General features: G+C 39.9%; 1 protein-coding gene across 1 annotated transcript in view; it reads left to right on the forward strand.

Moving 5' to 3' along the window:
- The window catches only part of kcnab2a (potassium voltage-gated channel subfamily A regulatory beta subunit 2a), an 85,544-nt gene that overhangs the window by 30,796 nt on the left and 41,382 nt on the right, over positions 1-13,366 (forward strand). Inside the window, exon 3 of the mRNA XM_013908596.1 lies at positions 476-517. Coding sequence (XP_013764050.1) covers positions 476-517 — 42 coding nt within the window. The remainder of the gene's footprint in view (positions 1-475; positions 518-13,366) is intronic.

Consider the following 13,366-nt stretch of genomic DNA (forward strand, 5'->3'; position numbering starts at 1 on the left):
AAAAAATGCTTCTAGTTCAGTTGTTTCATAAAACTATATTGTGTGTGTTAGGGGTTTTTTTGGTTTGTTTTTCTTCCCCTGGTACTTGTTGGGAACAGTTAATTTCAAGGCGTAAGTCATGGTGCCTGGACTCAAAAGAAAATAAAGCATTAAGTATTGTATGTGTACATAGCTACAGTATGAATTTGTTATGATTGTTTTATGTTTTGTCCTCGAACTCGCATTAATAACATCATCTCAATTTGAGTGTTATACATTATCTGCATACATATCCTCATTGAGCCAACATATAGAACAAACAATGTATTGGGAAAGCTCCTTATAATGCAGTATTTACTTTTGTTCCCTCTCTGGCTAACACTCAACACCATCTTAGTGTCTGCATCTAACTCTTTGCCACTGCTAACACTACTTTCCTTTCCTGCTTTTATTAACTAAAGCTTTCCTTTTTCCTCCTTTCCCTTGCTATCTTCAGCGCTCGTTATGGGAGCCCCAAACGACAGCTGCAGTTCTACAGGTACCTTTGTGTGTCTGACATTATTTTATTCTCTTATGTGTGCAGTGTAAATGGTTTTTTTTTTTCTTAGTTTACTATAATATTAACCTTGCTGCAGAGACTTGCTGTTCTGATATTTAAAACCATACATCCATCCTCTGCAGTAGATAACACTTATCATCTACTATTTAGCTGGCAGTGCACTATCCAGTTTAAACCTGATAGGGGTGGTGATGGATTTCTTTGCAAGGTTGCGCATAAAACCTTTGAATCGACAATACTGGTCTTTAGTTTTGGTTTTTTTGGTTTTTTTTTCCTTTCTTTTTTCTTCTCAGCAGTGACACCCACAGTCTCACTTCTCAAGCTTCAACATACAATTACAAAGTTTGTTTTACTGCCCTTTTTTTTTTTTTTTCATTCTTTCTTTTTTCTTTTTTCATACTCTTCAACCTCTTTTGGACCCTTGAGAGCTGAACATGATGCGCCTTAGTCTAAAAAACACATGCTATAGATGCAGAGATGATGGTATTTGGTACTCACTCCGACAGTAGTGAGGTTTTAGATGGTCAGTATTTAGGCTGCTTTACTGTAGGATCATATTTTATGGTCTCATATCAGGCCATATTCTGCTGATCCAGTTATAAAAACCCCTGACTATGTGGATGTGCTTGTAATGAGCTCACTATCGGATTTTTATCTTGGCGCCTTCTACATTTCTGTCCTTTTAAAGTGCAAATGGTCCCTCTAGCTGTTCCCCTGGCCTATGTGAGGGTATTGATTAAGCCCCCCATCTTCATTTGTCGATCACTCTGACAGCCAAACGGCCTTATGCTGGGAAAGAAAGTTTCATTCCTGTCAGTAATCTCAACATTGTAGCACACAAACTGCAGGACTGGGACCATGATGGCTAGTACAACTTCTACAGTGGTACAGATGTGCTCTGCAACCTTTATTGTTGGAACCCAGAATACCCACATTCATAAGGTCACTGAATGGTTTAATGGAAATAATGTGACTTTCATAGTCACAGTTAAGATCTCAACCCAGTTGAATACCTATTTGAGATTTTGGAACAATATCTAAGTCTTCACTGTTGTCATCAAAACATCAAATTAATTAATTGTCACGTTTCTGTAGTCATATAATAACAATTCTGCTACACACAATTGATGCTGTTGATTAATATAGCTGTTAAAAACTTCCTTGTATCCACTAGTGCATGACTGCTCTGTTTTAATGTGTCAAAATTTTCTTCATTTCAAGCACAAGCTCTACTTTGTGCATACTGTTTGCATCTACTATAAGACTTAGCCAGTCCAGAGCTGGACTATGATTATATACTGAACATGCTTTTTGTTAACGCAGCAAAACTGAAAAAGATCTGTCTTGTTTTAAAGCATTTGACAGTGTTTAGCGGACTGAGTTCTTTCCTGGTAAAGGTAAAGATGGTTGACTGAAAGAGAAAATGTAAATGTTTAATTTAAGCATGCATTACAGACGTTCTAAGAATATGTGCTATTCAGATTTGTAACTGGAATTCAATGATTTATTTATTTATTTATTTGTTCGTTTATTTTTATGAATTTTTAGTGACCCTTTTAGTTTGATAAATGAAGCTGGATAATGTGTTACTTGTAAGATCCTTTCAAATGATACGTCATGCGCATATGGAAAATGACAACATGCATCCCATCCCCGGGGGACTTCACGTATAAAGAAACCAAACACAGTTATACATTAATGCTAAAATAAAGAAAATATTGTGTAGTGTTCAGGAGTCCATGCTCTAGTAAAAACGATCTGTTCCTTATTAGTAGTACTTACTTATAGTATTACTTATAGTGCAGTAGTGATTGTATGAAAACTTCCATATACAGATATGAGCCCCCCCTCGAAGTAAAACTGCTGCTTGGCTTCCAAAGTCGTCATCTTCAGTGGTGTCACTCATCTTATCTTTCGAGTCATTATGCCAAAGTAGCTCAGCAGGTAGATGGGTTCATAGTGGCTTTTTCAGAAAAATGTGTGACTACACAGTACAGAAAGAATGCATCCAGAGGCATTTGCATATTTTTCCAGCATATTGATGTGGATCACTTGTGTTTGCCACAATTGTGTGTGTTAAAATTGAACTTTAGACCTAAAATTTCATGTTCCCTTGTTCTTTGTAAGGCAGACACAGATATCATTGTTTAGTTCTGTGTTCAGGCGGTCATTATAGTCTAGCACCCTCTAATTTTGCCTTTGGACTCAGCACAAGGCTACTGAGATGTAGAGAGATGCTGCAAGGGTCCTTAACTGGTGTGGTTTTCATAAAGCCTTTGTTAGAGAGTACTTGAACATGCCCGGTGGTTTGTTCTTTTCTGTGCATACACATATAGTCTGTGTTTGCTTGACTGTGTGTGCGTGTGTGTGTGTGTGTTTATGTTTTGTGTGCGTGCAACACTCAGCCACTCATTACTGTCCAGCTCTTAGTATTCTTTCCTGTGGAACAACAATCAGAGGCTTTTAGTGCAAAAGCTTTGGTGAATAATTCAGGGCTGATATTATTTGCTGCGGTGAGCAGAAACAAGACGGGCCACTAAACGACATAAATGGATTTCTTCTATGAGATCTCACAGGGAGGGGAAGAGGAGAGGTGTTGGTTGCAGTGATAGACGAAGGTCCAAATGGTGAGGGGAGGGATGCACTCGCTTATTCACTAATTGGTTTAGACGTTTCCTAGTAAGACACTCCCAGTTTGGGTGGACCTGCTCCATCGCTGTCTGCAGTGTGTGTTTATAAGAGCAGACTGGCACTCCATAACCTCGCTCATGAGCCGACCTTCAAGAAATCGGGTGAGTTTGAGGAAAGATTTGCACTCATGATCACACGAGTGCGTGTGTGTTCTGTGTGTGTGTGAGGGGTTCGTGGACTGAAGAGTGTGTGGGTGTGTGGATGCATGCTGCCTAGCCTGAATTGTCTTCCTATATTTATGTCTTTGTAGTTTAAACCAGTAGTTTAAGGGAAGAGCCCGAGATATCATAATGGTGTCAACAATTTGACATAAAAAAAAACAACAAAAAAAAAACAACTATATCAAAATCTCACTTATTGTTGATTTTGAGTTTGTCGATGATTAGTTGGTTTTATTGAGTTTGTTGTATATGGTGTGAGATTATTGCTTAAAATTTTTAATTTTAGAATGAGGTTTTGTTCTTTGCGCCAAAGTGTGTCCAGATGCAAGGAGGCTACTCTTCAAGTGTATTTGTCAGTGAAATGTGATTTTTTTTTTTTCTTTTTTTTTTTTGGTGGGGGTAACAGAGAAAGTACAATGACTTAGACAGAATGTAGTTAAGGATACAGAAAAGATCAGTTTGTAGTGTTGTAGGTTTTATTTAGTGTTTATTTATTTGTCCTATTAAATGTCACTAAATTACTTTTTTTTTTAGCCTTTTTTTTTTTTTTAGCCTTTTTAAAAAAAAATGTTTTTCAGCACTCATTTATTTACCACGTTGCTGTTTTGTGTATATCTAGTGTTGTTTCCTGCTTTCAGACCTATGTAGCAATAATGTTCATATAAAATTTCAGTCTGACAATGTGATACGTGGCTTTTACTGAGGAAAAACTGCTTTGTGGTCATTGCTGACTGGTGCATTTGGCATTAAGTTACATTCTTGTAGTGATAGTGGACTTGATGCAGTGCTGCCCCCTGTTGATTAATTTCAGCATAATATTTTTCTTTAAGATCTGAATGATGCAGCAGTTGAATGGAGGATGAGGAAGGAGGACTGTGTATTTCCAAGGGGAGCAGAGTTGCCTTAAACTAATCTCAAGCACCTTCAATGAATCCCAGCTTTATATTAAGCATCTGTGGCATGTGTATATTCTGCAGTTGTTTCAAATTATTTTTTACATTTTATTCCAGTCCTGATCTCCTGCTTACACCTATTTTCAGTGATGTGCTCAACTTTATTGTGGGCTACTCAGAAAGCTTGGCTCTCCTTCATAGTCTTGCAAGAAGTTGGAGAAGGAATGTGCCCCCTCCTGTTGCTTGGTGCATGTTTAAATGCTTCCTCTTTTGCAGAGAGCATGTGCCCTCTTGCGTCCTGCTCCTTAATCACCAGCAAGTCACCTGAATGCTCCCTGTGTAACCCTGCCATTGTAAACCTGTCAGGGGAGGGTGGTGCTGGCTATGTTGTGCGACTCTGATTACAGGATGCATGGCCGTGTGCTGCCCCAAGCAGGAGTTCTGTTTTTTTTATGGGAGCAGGTGCTATTTAAGGAGGTGGCTGTCCCCTGTCGGCCCTTGCCAGCTTTGTCCGTGTCACTACTTTATTCTTCTCTGCACGAGTTGCCTCAGCATCAGAAGGAGGAGGCGAAGGAGGGAGGGGTGGCATGTTTGCGGGAGGGTACACCGGTGCCCCCCGGGGGGTTCCCGGCAAGCGCAAGTCCAGTTACTGTCCTCCTGAAAACCTGCAGATCACCAAACCGCCAGCGGCAGGCAGCGGTGTTCGGAAGAGCAGCAGCAGCGGCAGTGGCAAGATGCTGTCTATGTCATACAGCGAGAGCATCCGGAGCGGGATCAACCGCTACCACTCGGACCAAGGGCTGAATCAGCCACCGGTCAGGCCCACTGATCAGGCCGAGCTGCAGAGACTCCGGGAACAGAGGGTCGCCGCTCAGATTAAGAACATGGAAGACTTCCTGAAGATGAATGGCCTTGCCCTGGAGGAGTGTGTGTCCTATCAGACAGGCATGAAGTACAGGTAAGAGAGAAGCAGAGCTTGAGAGGGACTGAGATACTCACCAGACTGGGACAGTGGTGGGTGCTGAGAAGCTGCAGGTAAGAGCAGCTTTGCAGCTGGAATAGACAGATCAGGTGTGTGTGTGTGTGTGTGTGTGTGTGTGTGTACTTATAGCTGCTAGTGCTTCTGTCGAAGTTTTTTAAGTAGACAAATGAATTTCTGTCACCACAAACGTATGTGTCTTTAGAAAGTGTTTATCTGCCGCTTCTTTGTTAGTAGCAGCACAGTGTTGCTGTGTCCTCTGGTCAGGCTGCAATCATGCAAAGGTACTGGGGCTCAGGTTTTATTTTAATAATCTAGGTCGGTGGCATATTTGCCCAACTGCATGGGAAGGACAGACTGCTCCGTAAGGAGTTACCTGCCCCCTTAAAATCTCACTCAGACTTCCTTTTCCTTTCCCTTGATCACATATATTTTGCCTTCTTCTTCTGTTAATCATTCCTGGTGACTGTGCAGAGAACTCTGCCTCACAAGCCAAACATGAATAAGTAACTACTTCAAGTGTGTTCAGAGTTACCTGGAGTTGCCAATTCTGCCCTTTTTAATATTTGATTTGACATTGTGTATTTGTTTTGGCTTGGGTAAAACGTATTAAATTGCAGGTTTAAATGTTTATAGAGTAATAATATTACCTTAGTCTGTTTCAGTGTGAAGTGACTACTGCCTTCTTGGCATGAGGACAATGCTGATTTCAAATTCAATTTAAAATTTCTGTGATGTCCCTAATCTAAACAATTTAAACCTTCTGTGGTATATGAAAAATCCATCCTGCATCACAAAAGCTTTAAATATTAATATATATGGTACCATGCAAAATATTATCAGATTATCAACAACACTGTATGCAGGCCTTGTAACACAAATGTTGATATTTGTCACTGTTGGTCCACAGACTGACAAAAGTAGAAGGCCATCATGACTTAAATTTTAGAAATATTTTTATTTTTTGTTTCTAAAGTGTAAGCTTACTTATTTAAGCACTTCTAAAAGCTGTAACAGGAAGACAAAAAAAAAGAATTTGGACCATTCGCTCCTTTTGTTCGCGCCGTCTGCAGAGTGACAGAAAACTATTTTCTGGACTGTTGGGCTGACAGCAGCCGGTTTAGCGGCTGTTGTGTTGGCTGATATGGCCTGTTAAGCTGATGATGTTATTGTCGCGGACACGGATAGGTTTCATCACACTCAGGCACGGCTGCTGTTGTTTTTGACTCTGACCAGTGACTATGCCTGGCTGCTGTTACCGTGCCTGGGGTGAGCAGGTTTTACTGTCGTCTTCAGGTAGCGTTGTATGTCACCATATCTGGCATGTTACCTTGCCTGTAGTTACCCCCGTGTTGTGTAAAAGTCAGTCACTGATCCATGACAGGCTTAGCTGCAGCTTTGCGAGGATGCATGTAGACAGGGAGTTTAGTCATGCAGACGCGTGTGCAAGTCTTTGAGTATCAGGATTAAAGAACATCGGTACTGATTGTAAGTTGTAGCATTACTATATGAGTTGTTGTTGTTGTTTTTATTATTTATATTGTGTGCAGTCCAGAAGTCTTGAAATATATCTGTGGGATTTATTTATTTGTGCTGTTGTATTGAATCAATATGAATGGTTAAACAGGATCTCAGTAGACAGAGGAAATCCTGCCAGAATACTGTGTTTCTTGTACTGTGATCTCCTGCAATTCCTGTAATTAGGAGTGTAATTGGGTCAGCAAGTACACACAACCTCTGACTCAAACTCATCATTATTTCAGGTGTGTGGCCAATAAGGCAGGCCAGCATTGCAACTGCATCACAGTTAAACTGTTCTTACTCTTAACTTTCTGACATCTGTACACACGATCCCTCTTCACGCAGTCGAATGCTAATGAAGGGTGGATTGTTTTTCATCACAAGACAAGGGTGGGGTTGTTGTTTTTCCCAGCTTTAAATTAATTTAACAAATATCTATGGTCTTAATCAATAGACTATTAATATGTTCAAATATCCTTACTAACAGTAATGAACTACTGTTCATCTTGATTATGGGGATTTCCTCAAAGTTGTCAATATTGTGCATTTCAACTTAAGGTAAAAGGTTACTCCATTTCCATTATGTTGCCCTTGAAACGTAATACTACCACTCAGCAGGCCCATTTGGACACCGGAAAACTTTCCCTAGCGTTCATGTCCTCGGACTGAGAGCCAGCCAGTGGGTAAAGGAGCCAGCTTGAGCTCAGTGAGGCGAGACAGGAAGCCTGTGTATACGGAGCTATATGGAGGTTCACTGGATGAGTATAGATTTCTGGAGTGACCTAATACTAATGGACATAGTATTGACATCCACTGGGGGGTTCATACCTGAGAGTAACTGTTTCTTGATGTACAGTAAACCTTTCTGATTTGATATGGAGGATCGTTTTTTTTTTTTCACCTTTTTTTTTTCACCTTTTTTTTTTGTTGTGAATTACAACAGTTTGATTGAATCGGTTGGATAAAAATGCTGTGCTACATGTTATTTTATTAATGCCACATTGAACACTTGTTGGCCACCAGAGGGCAGACTGACATCAAAGCTGATAAAAGTGTATCACTGACACAGTAAGGTCAAGACCGTATTAAAAAGTAGGCATAGGTAATGCAGGTAATGCTGTATCAGTCACTTCCCTCTGTATAGATTTGGCAGATTTAAAATTTCTTAGGTGAATGTTTGTCTGTAGTTTCTCTTAGGAAAACTGCTTATAAATGCCAAACTTCAGTCTCCCACTTATCTATTTTTTCTATCTACTACTGTGACCAGATAGACTAAAGCCACACTAAGTCAACCACTTCAGCATGCAATTCTAAAATGAAGGGGGGGAATCCAGCTTCACTAATGAGCAGTTTGAGTGTTTGGTTTAAAGATGATTTCTATGCAACTCTTTTAATTTGAGCGTTGCAGAAGTTTTTTGTAAGGGAAAAAAACCAAGAATTTTATTTTTGTGTATATCAAATTTCTCCCATCGTTGGAAAAAATTGAAAAGCAGATCTCGGTGTAGTCATTGCTGTCCACCTCAGTCATGTAAAAACACTCTTTTAGATGTTTTGTTAATAGCAACAGATACCCACTAGGTGGTGGAGATGTTCCACTTTCATAGTGAAGTTGAACAGTAGCACAGATGCCTCTCATTGCACTTGATGTTATAATTCAGTCACTGAGCACAGTGAGAGCATCACTCTTTGCACTCCTACACTGCTGAACATTGTGTCCAGCTAATGTCTGTTTAAAAAAATGTTTAAGCATAGCTTGGTATTAAAACCAGAACAACAGATAACTAAAGCAATTTAAAAAGCCAGCCTATGATGAGGTATATCACTCACTTATTTTCCTCTCATGCGCATGCACAAACCTTTTTGGTGATGAAAAGGCAAATCTGCACAGAGGCAGTCTAAATGCTTCTTTTTGTTCTCAATTTCAGGGCATTGCGGCATGTGTATCAGCCCGGGCATCTGTGACGTTTTTCTTCAGGCAATCCCCTACTCAAGTTCTAAATTTAGCAACAGGCTCGTATCCACAGCTGCAGCTGGAGGGAGATGAACAGGCTGAAGATTAACCTGTTCATCAACTGTTTTACCTCAAGCACGCTGCCTCACAGACTCAATTCTTTGATGAGGGTCATGCTACAGTCACAGGGATAGCAGATGTTGTTTCGGTACTTGGAGTGATATGGATTTGGTTTCCAGTAGTGACCTCTCCAGTTCCTCTTTGAGCTATGCCCAGCTAGCCTAGTCTGACAGCTTGTCAAAATGTTCTAGTCAGAGATATAGCGTGGGCACAAGAAGTGAGAATGCCGGGGATTACACAATTGTCTTTTGCTTTGATTCATGTTATATTTTCATTTAATAGTCATTTATAGCAGCAAAACCCAGCTAAAGACCATAACTTGTGACATGTTAGTACATTATGTTTTTTTGAATATCTGGTATTGAAAGTTCTTCATTTAACAATACCATATTGCAACACAGTAAGGTCATCATATGGATTTTCAGCATTGCAGCTATCTAGTATGTAGGCTGTCGTAGATAATTACTCTTCTGTCTACTAATAACTGATTATCAGCTTTGTCAGTATAGATCCAACACAGTAACCAGCTGGTATTCAAAGACTTTGAGTGATTTATGCCACAACATAATAAGCTACTTTTATAGAATTACGAGCAGAATAAAAAGTTACCTCTATCAATAAAGGGAACAACAGCTGTGACCCAGGATATGGACTGTGACCACGAATTGAAAGGTCAGTGGGTCGGTCCCCACATGTTCAGTCTGAATGTCAACAAGTCCTCAAAATATTGAAGCCCCTGTTGTCATTTGTTTGCGGGTGTGTGGTGTGAGAATAGAAGATAGTCCTGAGTGAATGTGGCTCACTGTTTAAATCACTGTAGAATAGCTCTGTATAAAAGCTGTCAGTTTGAACTTTGATGTTTGTCAAGAGCAGCCTTAAATTAAGTAAGTGCAAGCCTTATCATTACCCTGTTGGACAATATTACTTTTATATAGCCTCTCTAGTTATTCACTATTTGTTAGAACGTGTTTTGAATTGTTATTACAAGCAGGATTATTTTGACTGATTCCTTTCTAGTTGAGTACTCTTTCGTTCCTAATAACACCGCCCGTTACTGTTACTATTCTGCAAGTTAAATGGTAGGAACCGCCTGACATCTGTGGCCCTCCTCCATCATACTTATCTGGAAACCTTGCAAATGTGTTGCTTTTAATATTTAGTGATTATGCTTCTCCGTTCACATTGTTCTTTCTCCGCTATTTTGTGTCCTAACTATCTCAGCAAAAGTGTTTTTGCATTTGTGTTAAAGCTGCCAGGGATTAGTAAAAACCAAGTAGTGACAAGAGATAGTCCTCATGGTTTTAGACACTTTAGGATGTAGTCATTTTGCATCCTTTTTAAAATTAAGAACAATATTTGGCACACAAATCCTAAACTGTTGAATTTCATATCTAAATAAAATGTTCTCATAGAACCACGACCATTTCTTCCTGGTAAATCTCTCACTCCAGGTCCATAGGCAGCTGGAATAATGATGGGTATAAGACTTAACATTTAGTAAGTGTTACACGCATATTTTTGTGTGCCTCTATGGTTTGGAAATGCTTAACCAAAAATGTTTTTCATTCAAAGGGTACCCTATCCTAGTAAAGACTGAAAGTTCACTGAAGCTTTTAGTACATTTCTGTGGTTTTGCGGTTGCTGCAACTTTAATGCATGGGGACATTTTCTGTTACACACCTGACTGACTTTTCAGAAACGCAGCAAAACTGGGTCCTCATTTGCAGGTGTTGCGGTATTATAAAATGTAAATCTCAGCTTTGACAAAATTGTCAGCTTACTTTGTGTATAATTTAAGCCTTCAGAGCACATTTCTTTGTGTTGCTTTATGCTAGGACACTTCCAGGCCTTTTCCACATATTTGTCATGGTTGTAGTAGCTAAAGGTATGTGACTATGCTTTGCTCTGTTGGTTTGTCTTTTGCTTTTTAGAACAGTTATTTAGTTTCTATATCCACTGCTGCCTTAGTCTACTTATTCAAGCCTATGGTTTTGTAGTTTACCTCAGAATCTTGTAATTTTTCTTGTTTTCTGCTGATAATATTTAACATTTGTGTATATTGCGAGCTATCATGCACTATATTTTTAGTTTATTTTTATAGACCGAGCTCTCAGGCAGAGAAAGGTTTGGCCTGTCAGGATGCCGAGATTGGGGATTTACTAACAACTGTCTGATAATATTATACTGCTTTATGTTCTAGGGATACAGCCCATTCAGGGTCAGCAAATCAGCAGCCAAGAATAAAATACAAACCATCTGTTTCATAAGCTCGGTTTAACTCCTCAGCATTTGTGTGACAGGACCATGAAAAAGCTTAACTTTGAGTGGCATTTGCTCGAAAGCGATGGTCTTTGTTGGTCTTAAGATCTGTGGATTTTCAGAGATGTCACAGTGCTCGTAGATAACTTAAAATGGGTCTCCAGTCGCAGCCTGTTTTGCATTTTATATGTCAGTGGATTTTGTGATATAATTTCAATGCACGTGTTAAATACATAAAATTTGCCAGGCAATTTCATCAGTATAGCTGCCGTTTGGAAGCAGAATGCTAGGCTCGAGTAGTACATCCTTCCATTGAAATGTGTGCAGTAGTGAATATTTCTGCCTAGCAACACTTGGCTATGTGAAGATTTCCTTAGGTATGACAAATGCACACAGGCAAGCGGGAAGATTTCCCATTGAACAGACCAGATTATTCTGCTTCCTCATCTCATCCCCCCTCTTGCCTTCTCTTTCCTACCAGATAGTGTGTAAATCAGCTATGTTTGGTTTAAGCACACCTTGTTACTCAAATTATGGGTTTGAAAGCCTCACATGGCTGTGAAATCGGTACTTGGTTTGTTTATTCCACAATATGCTCCATCAGAAACGTGTTATTTTGTTTTCTAGACAAGTATACAACCCATTATACACATGAGCATTGTACATGAGATGCTAAAGTTACTATGTGCCATATTTAAAATATAATAACGTGTTTTCCTGCAGAGCATTTTTTTAAATGTTAAATTTGAGCCACTATGACTATATTACATAAGAACAGGGATTTCCTGTCCTCTATTTTTTGATCGTCTTCTGCTCCGTTAGACGTGTCAGCGGGGACAGCTGAAATGACAACTCCTCCTGAGCCCAGCTGTCTGCGGGGAATCTGCCATGTTCACTGGAGAATTAAAAACTGCAGCACTCGTTGCTCGCAGATGTGACCATCGCTCTGCTGTTTCCCCAGGAAATCCCAGAATCGCCAAAGAGCTAGACCTAATTTTCTACATTTATTTGTATTTCTGTGATGGGTATTCCAAATCTCCAGTACATCTTTGTCACAGTTGAGTTCATTCCATGAAACGGTAGAGAAAGAAAACAAAGTCTTGATGCTAATATAACACATAAAGAAACTGGAATACTGCTGTTTAATTACATCCTCATCATAGTGACTCAATTAGAAATGTTCAGACACAGCCTCGGGATGCATTAAGCTGTTAGAAAAGCATCTGTCGATCAACACTGTCAATCTGTCTGACCTCACTTCTCTTTCCATTAACTCTGTTAAGCCGTTTTACACACACACACACACACACACACACACACATCATCTTGGGGATGCTATACTTTTCACATGGTTACTCAAATCCTCACAAGTGTGTGGAGTTAAGTTACATATGATACAGGTGTGGCCATGAGCTGAGATCCCTGGTTAAGCTTTTGTAAATTAACAGTAAGATACTGAATGTGCATAGAAGAAGTCTGAGAAAGCATGAGATGAAACGCTTAAACTAGTTTTGACTTGATATTCTTAAGCTATATTCTGATTACCCATCTTGAAGGACTGGGTAATCCGAATATAGCTGGATAACAACCCTGTTTAATTGTACGCTTAAAGGGAATCCTTATCTGTGTTGTAGTCCTTATAGATGACTACAAGAAGCCTTTTCTTGCTAAACTAGCTTGGACGGATTAGGTCTATAGACTTGCTAGTTTACGTACCGATCTTGACTCGGCGCAGACTGTCTGCCCCTGAAAGCGAATTAGTGAAAGACTCCGTGTGACACTCACGCCAGTGACAAATGTCAATTTTGGAGGTCCCTTTCCCCTTTCAGCCGCCAAGGGCATTCTTTGTATTTTGTGCTCAGTGTGTGGAATTGATTTGGAGAGCCAGTGCCTATTTTTAGAGATAAGACTGCGGTTGTGCCGAAGAATCAGTGCTCACAACCGTACCCAACAGTACTTCTGTGGTCAGAGAAATTTCTGATGCTCTGTTCATTAAAGAAGTTGTCTTAGCTGCAGTATGTGTGCTATAGTTTGGAAGAAAGCAGTTGCCTGAGCTCCTGTACGGCCAGAACAGACTCCTGAGGCTTCATTATGGCATAGCAACATCGATGGGCCTAAGCCTCTTTCTGACCAAGGCTGTTGAGTTGAGCAGAACATAGTCAATAGTTGTGTGTGTGTGTGTGTGTGTGTGTGTGTGTGTGTGTGTGTGTGTGTGTGTGTGTGTGTGTGTGTGTGTGTGTGTGTGTGGTCTTT

The sequence above is a fragment of the Pundamilia nyererei genome, unplaced genomic scaffold, assembly GCF_000239375.1.
Source record: "Pundamilia nyererei isolate P.nyererei 1_Seehausen unplaced genomic scaffold, PunNye1.0 scaffold00012, whole genome shotgun sequence".
NCBI classification, from domain to species: Eukaryota; Metazoa; Chordata; class Actinopteri; order Cichliformes; family Cichlidae; genus Pundamilia; species Pundamilia nyererei.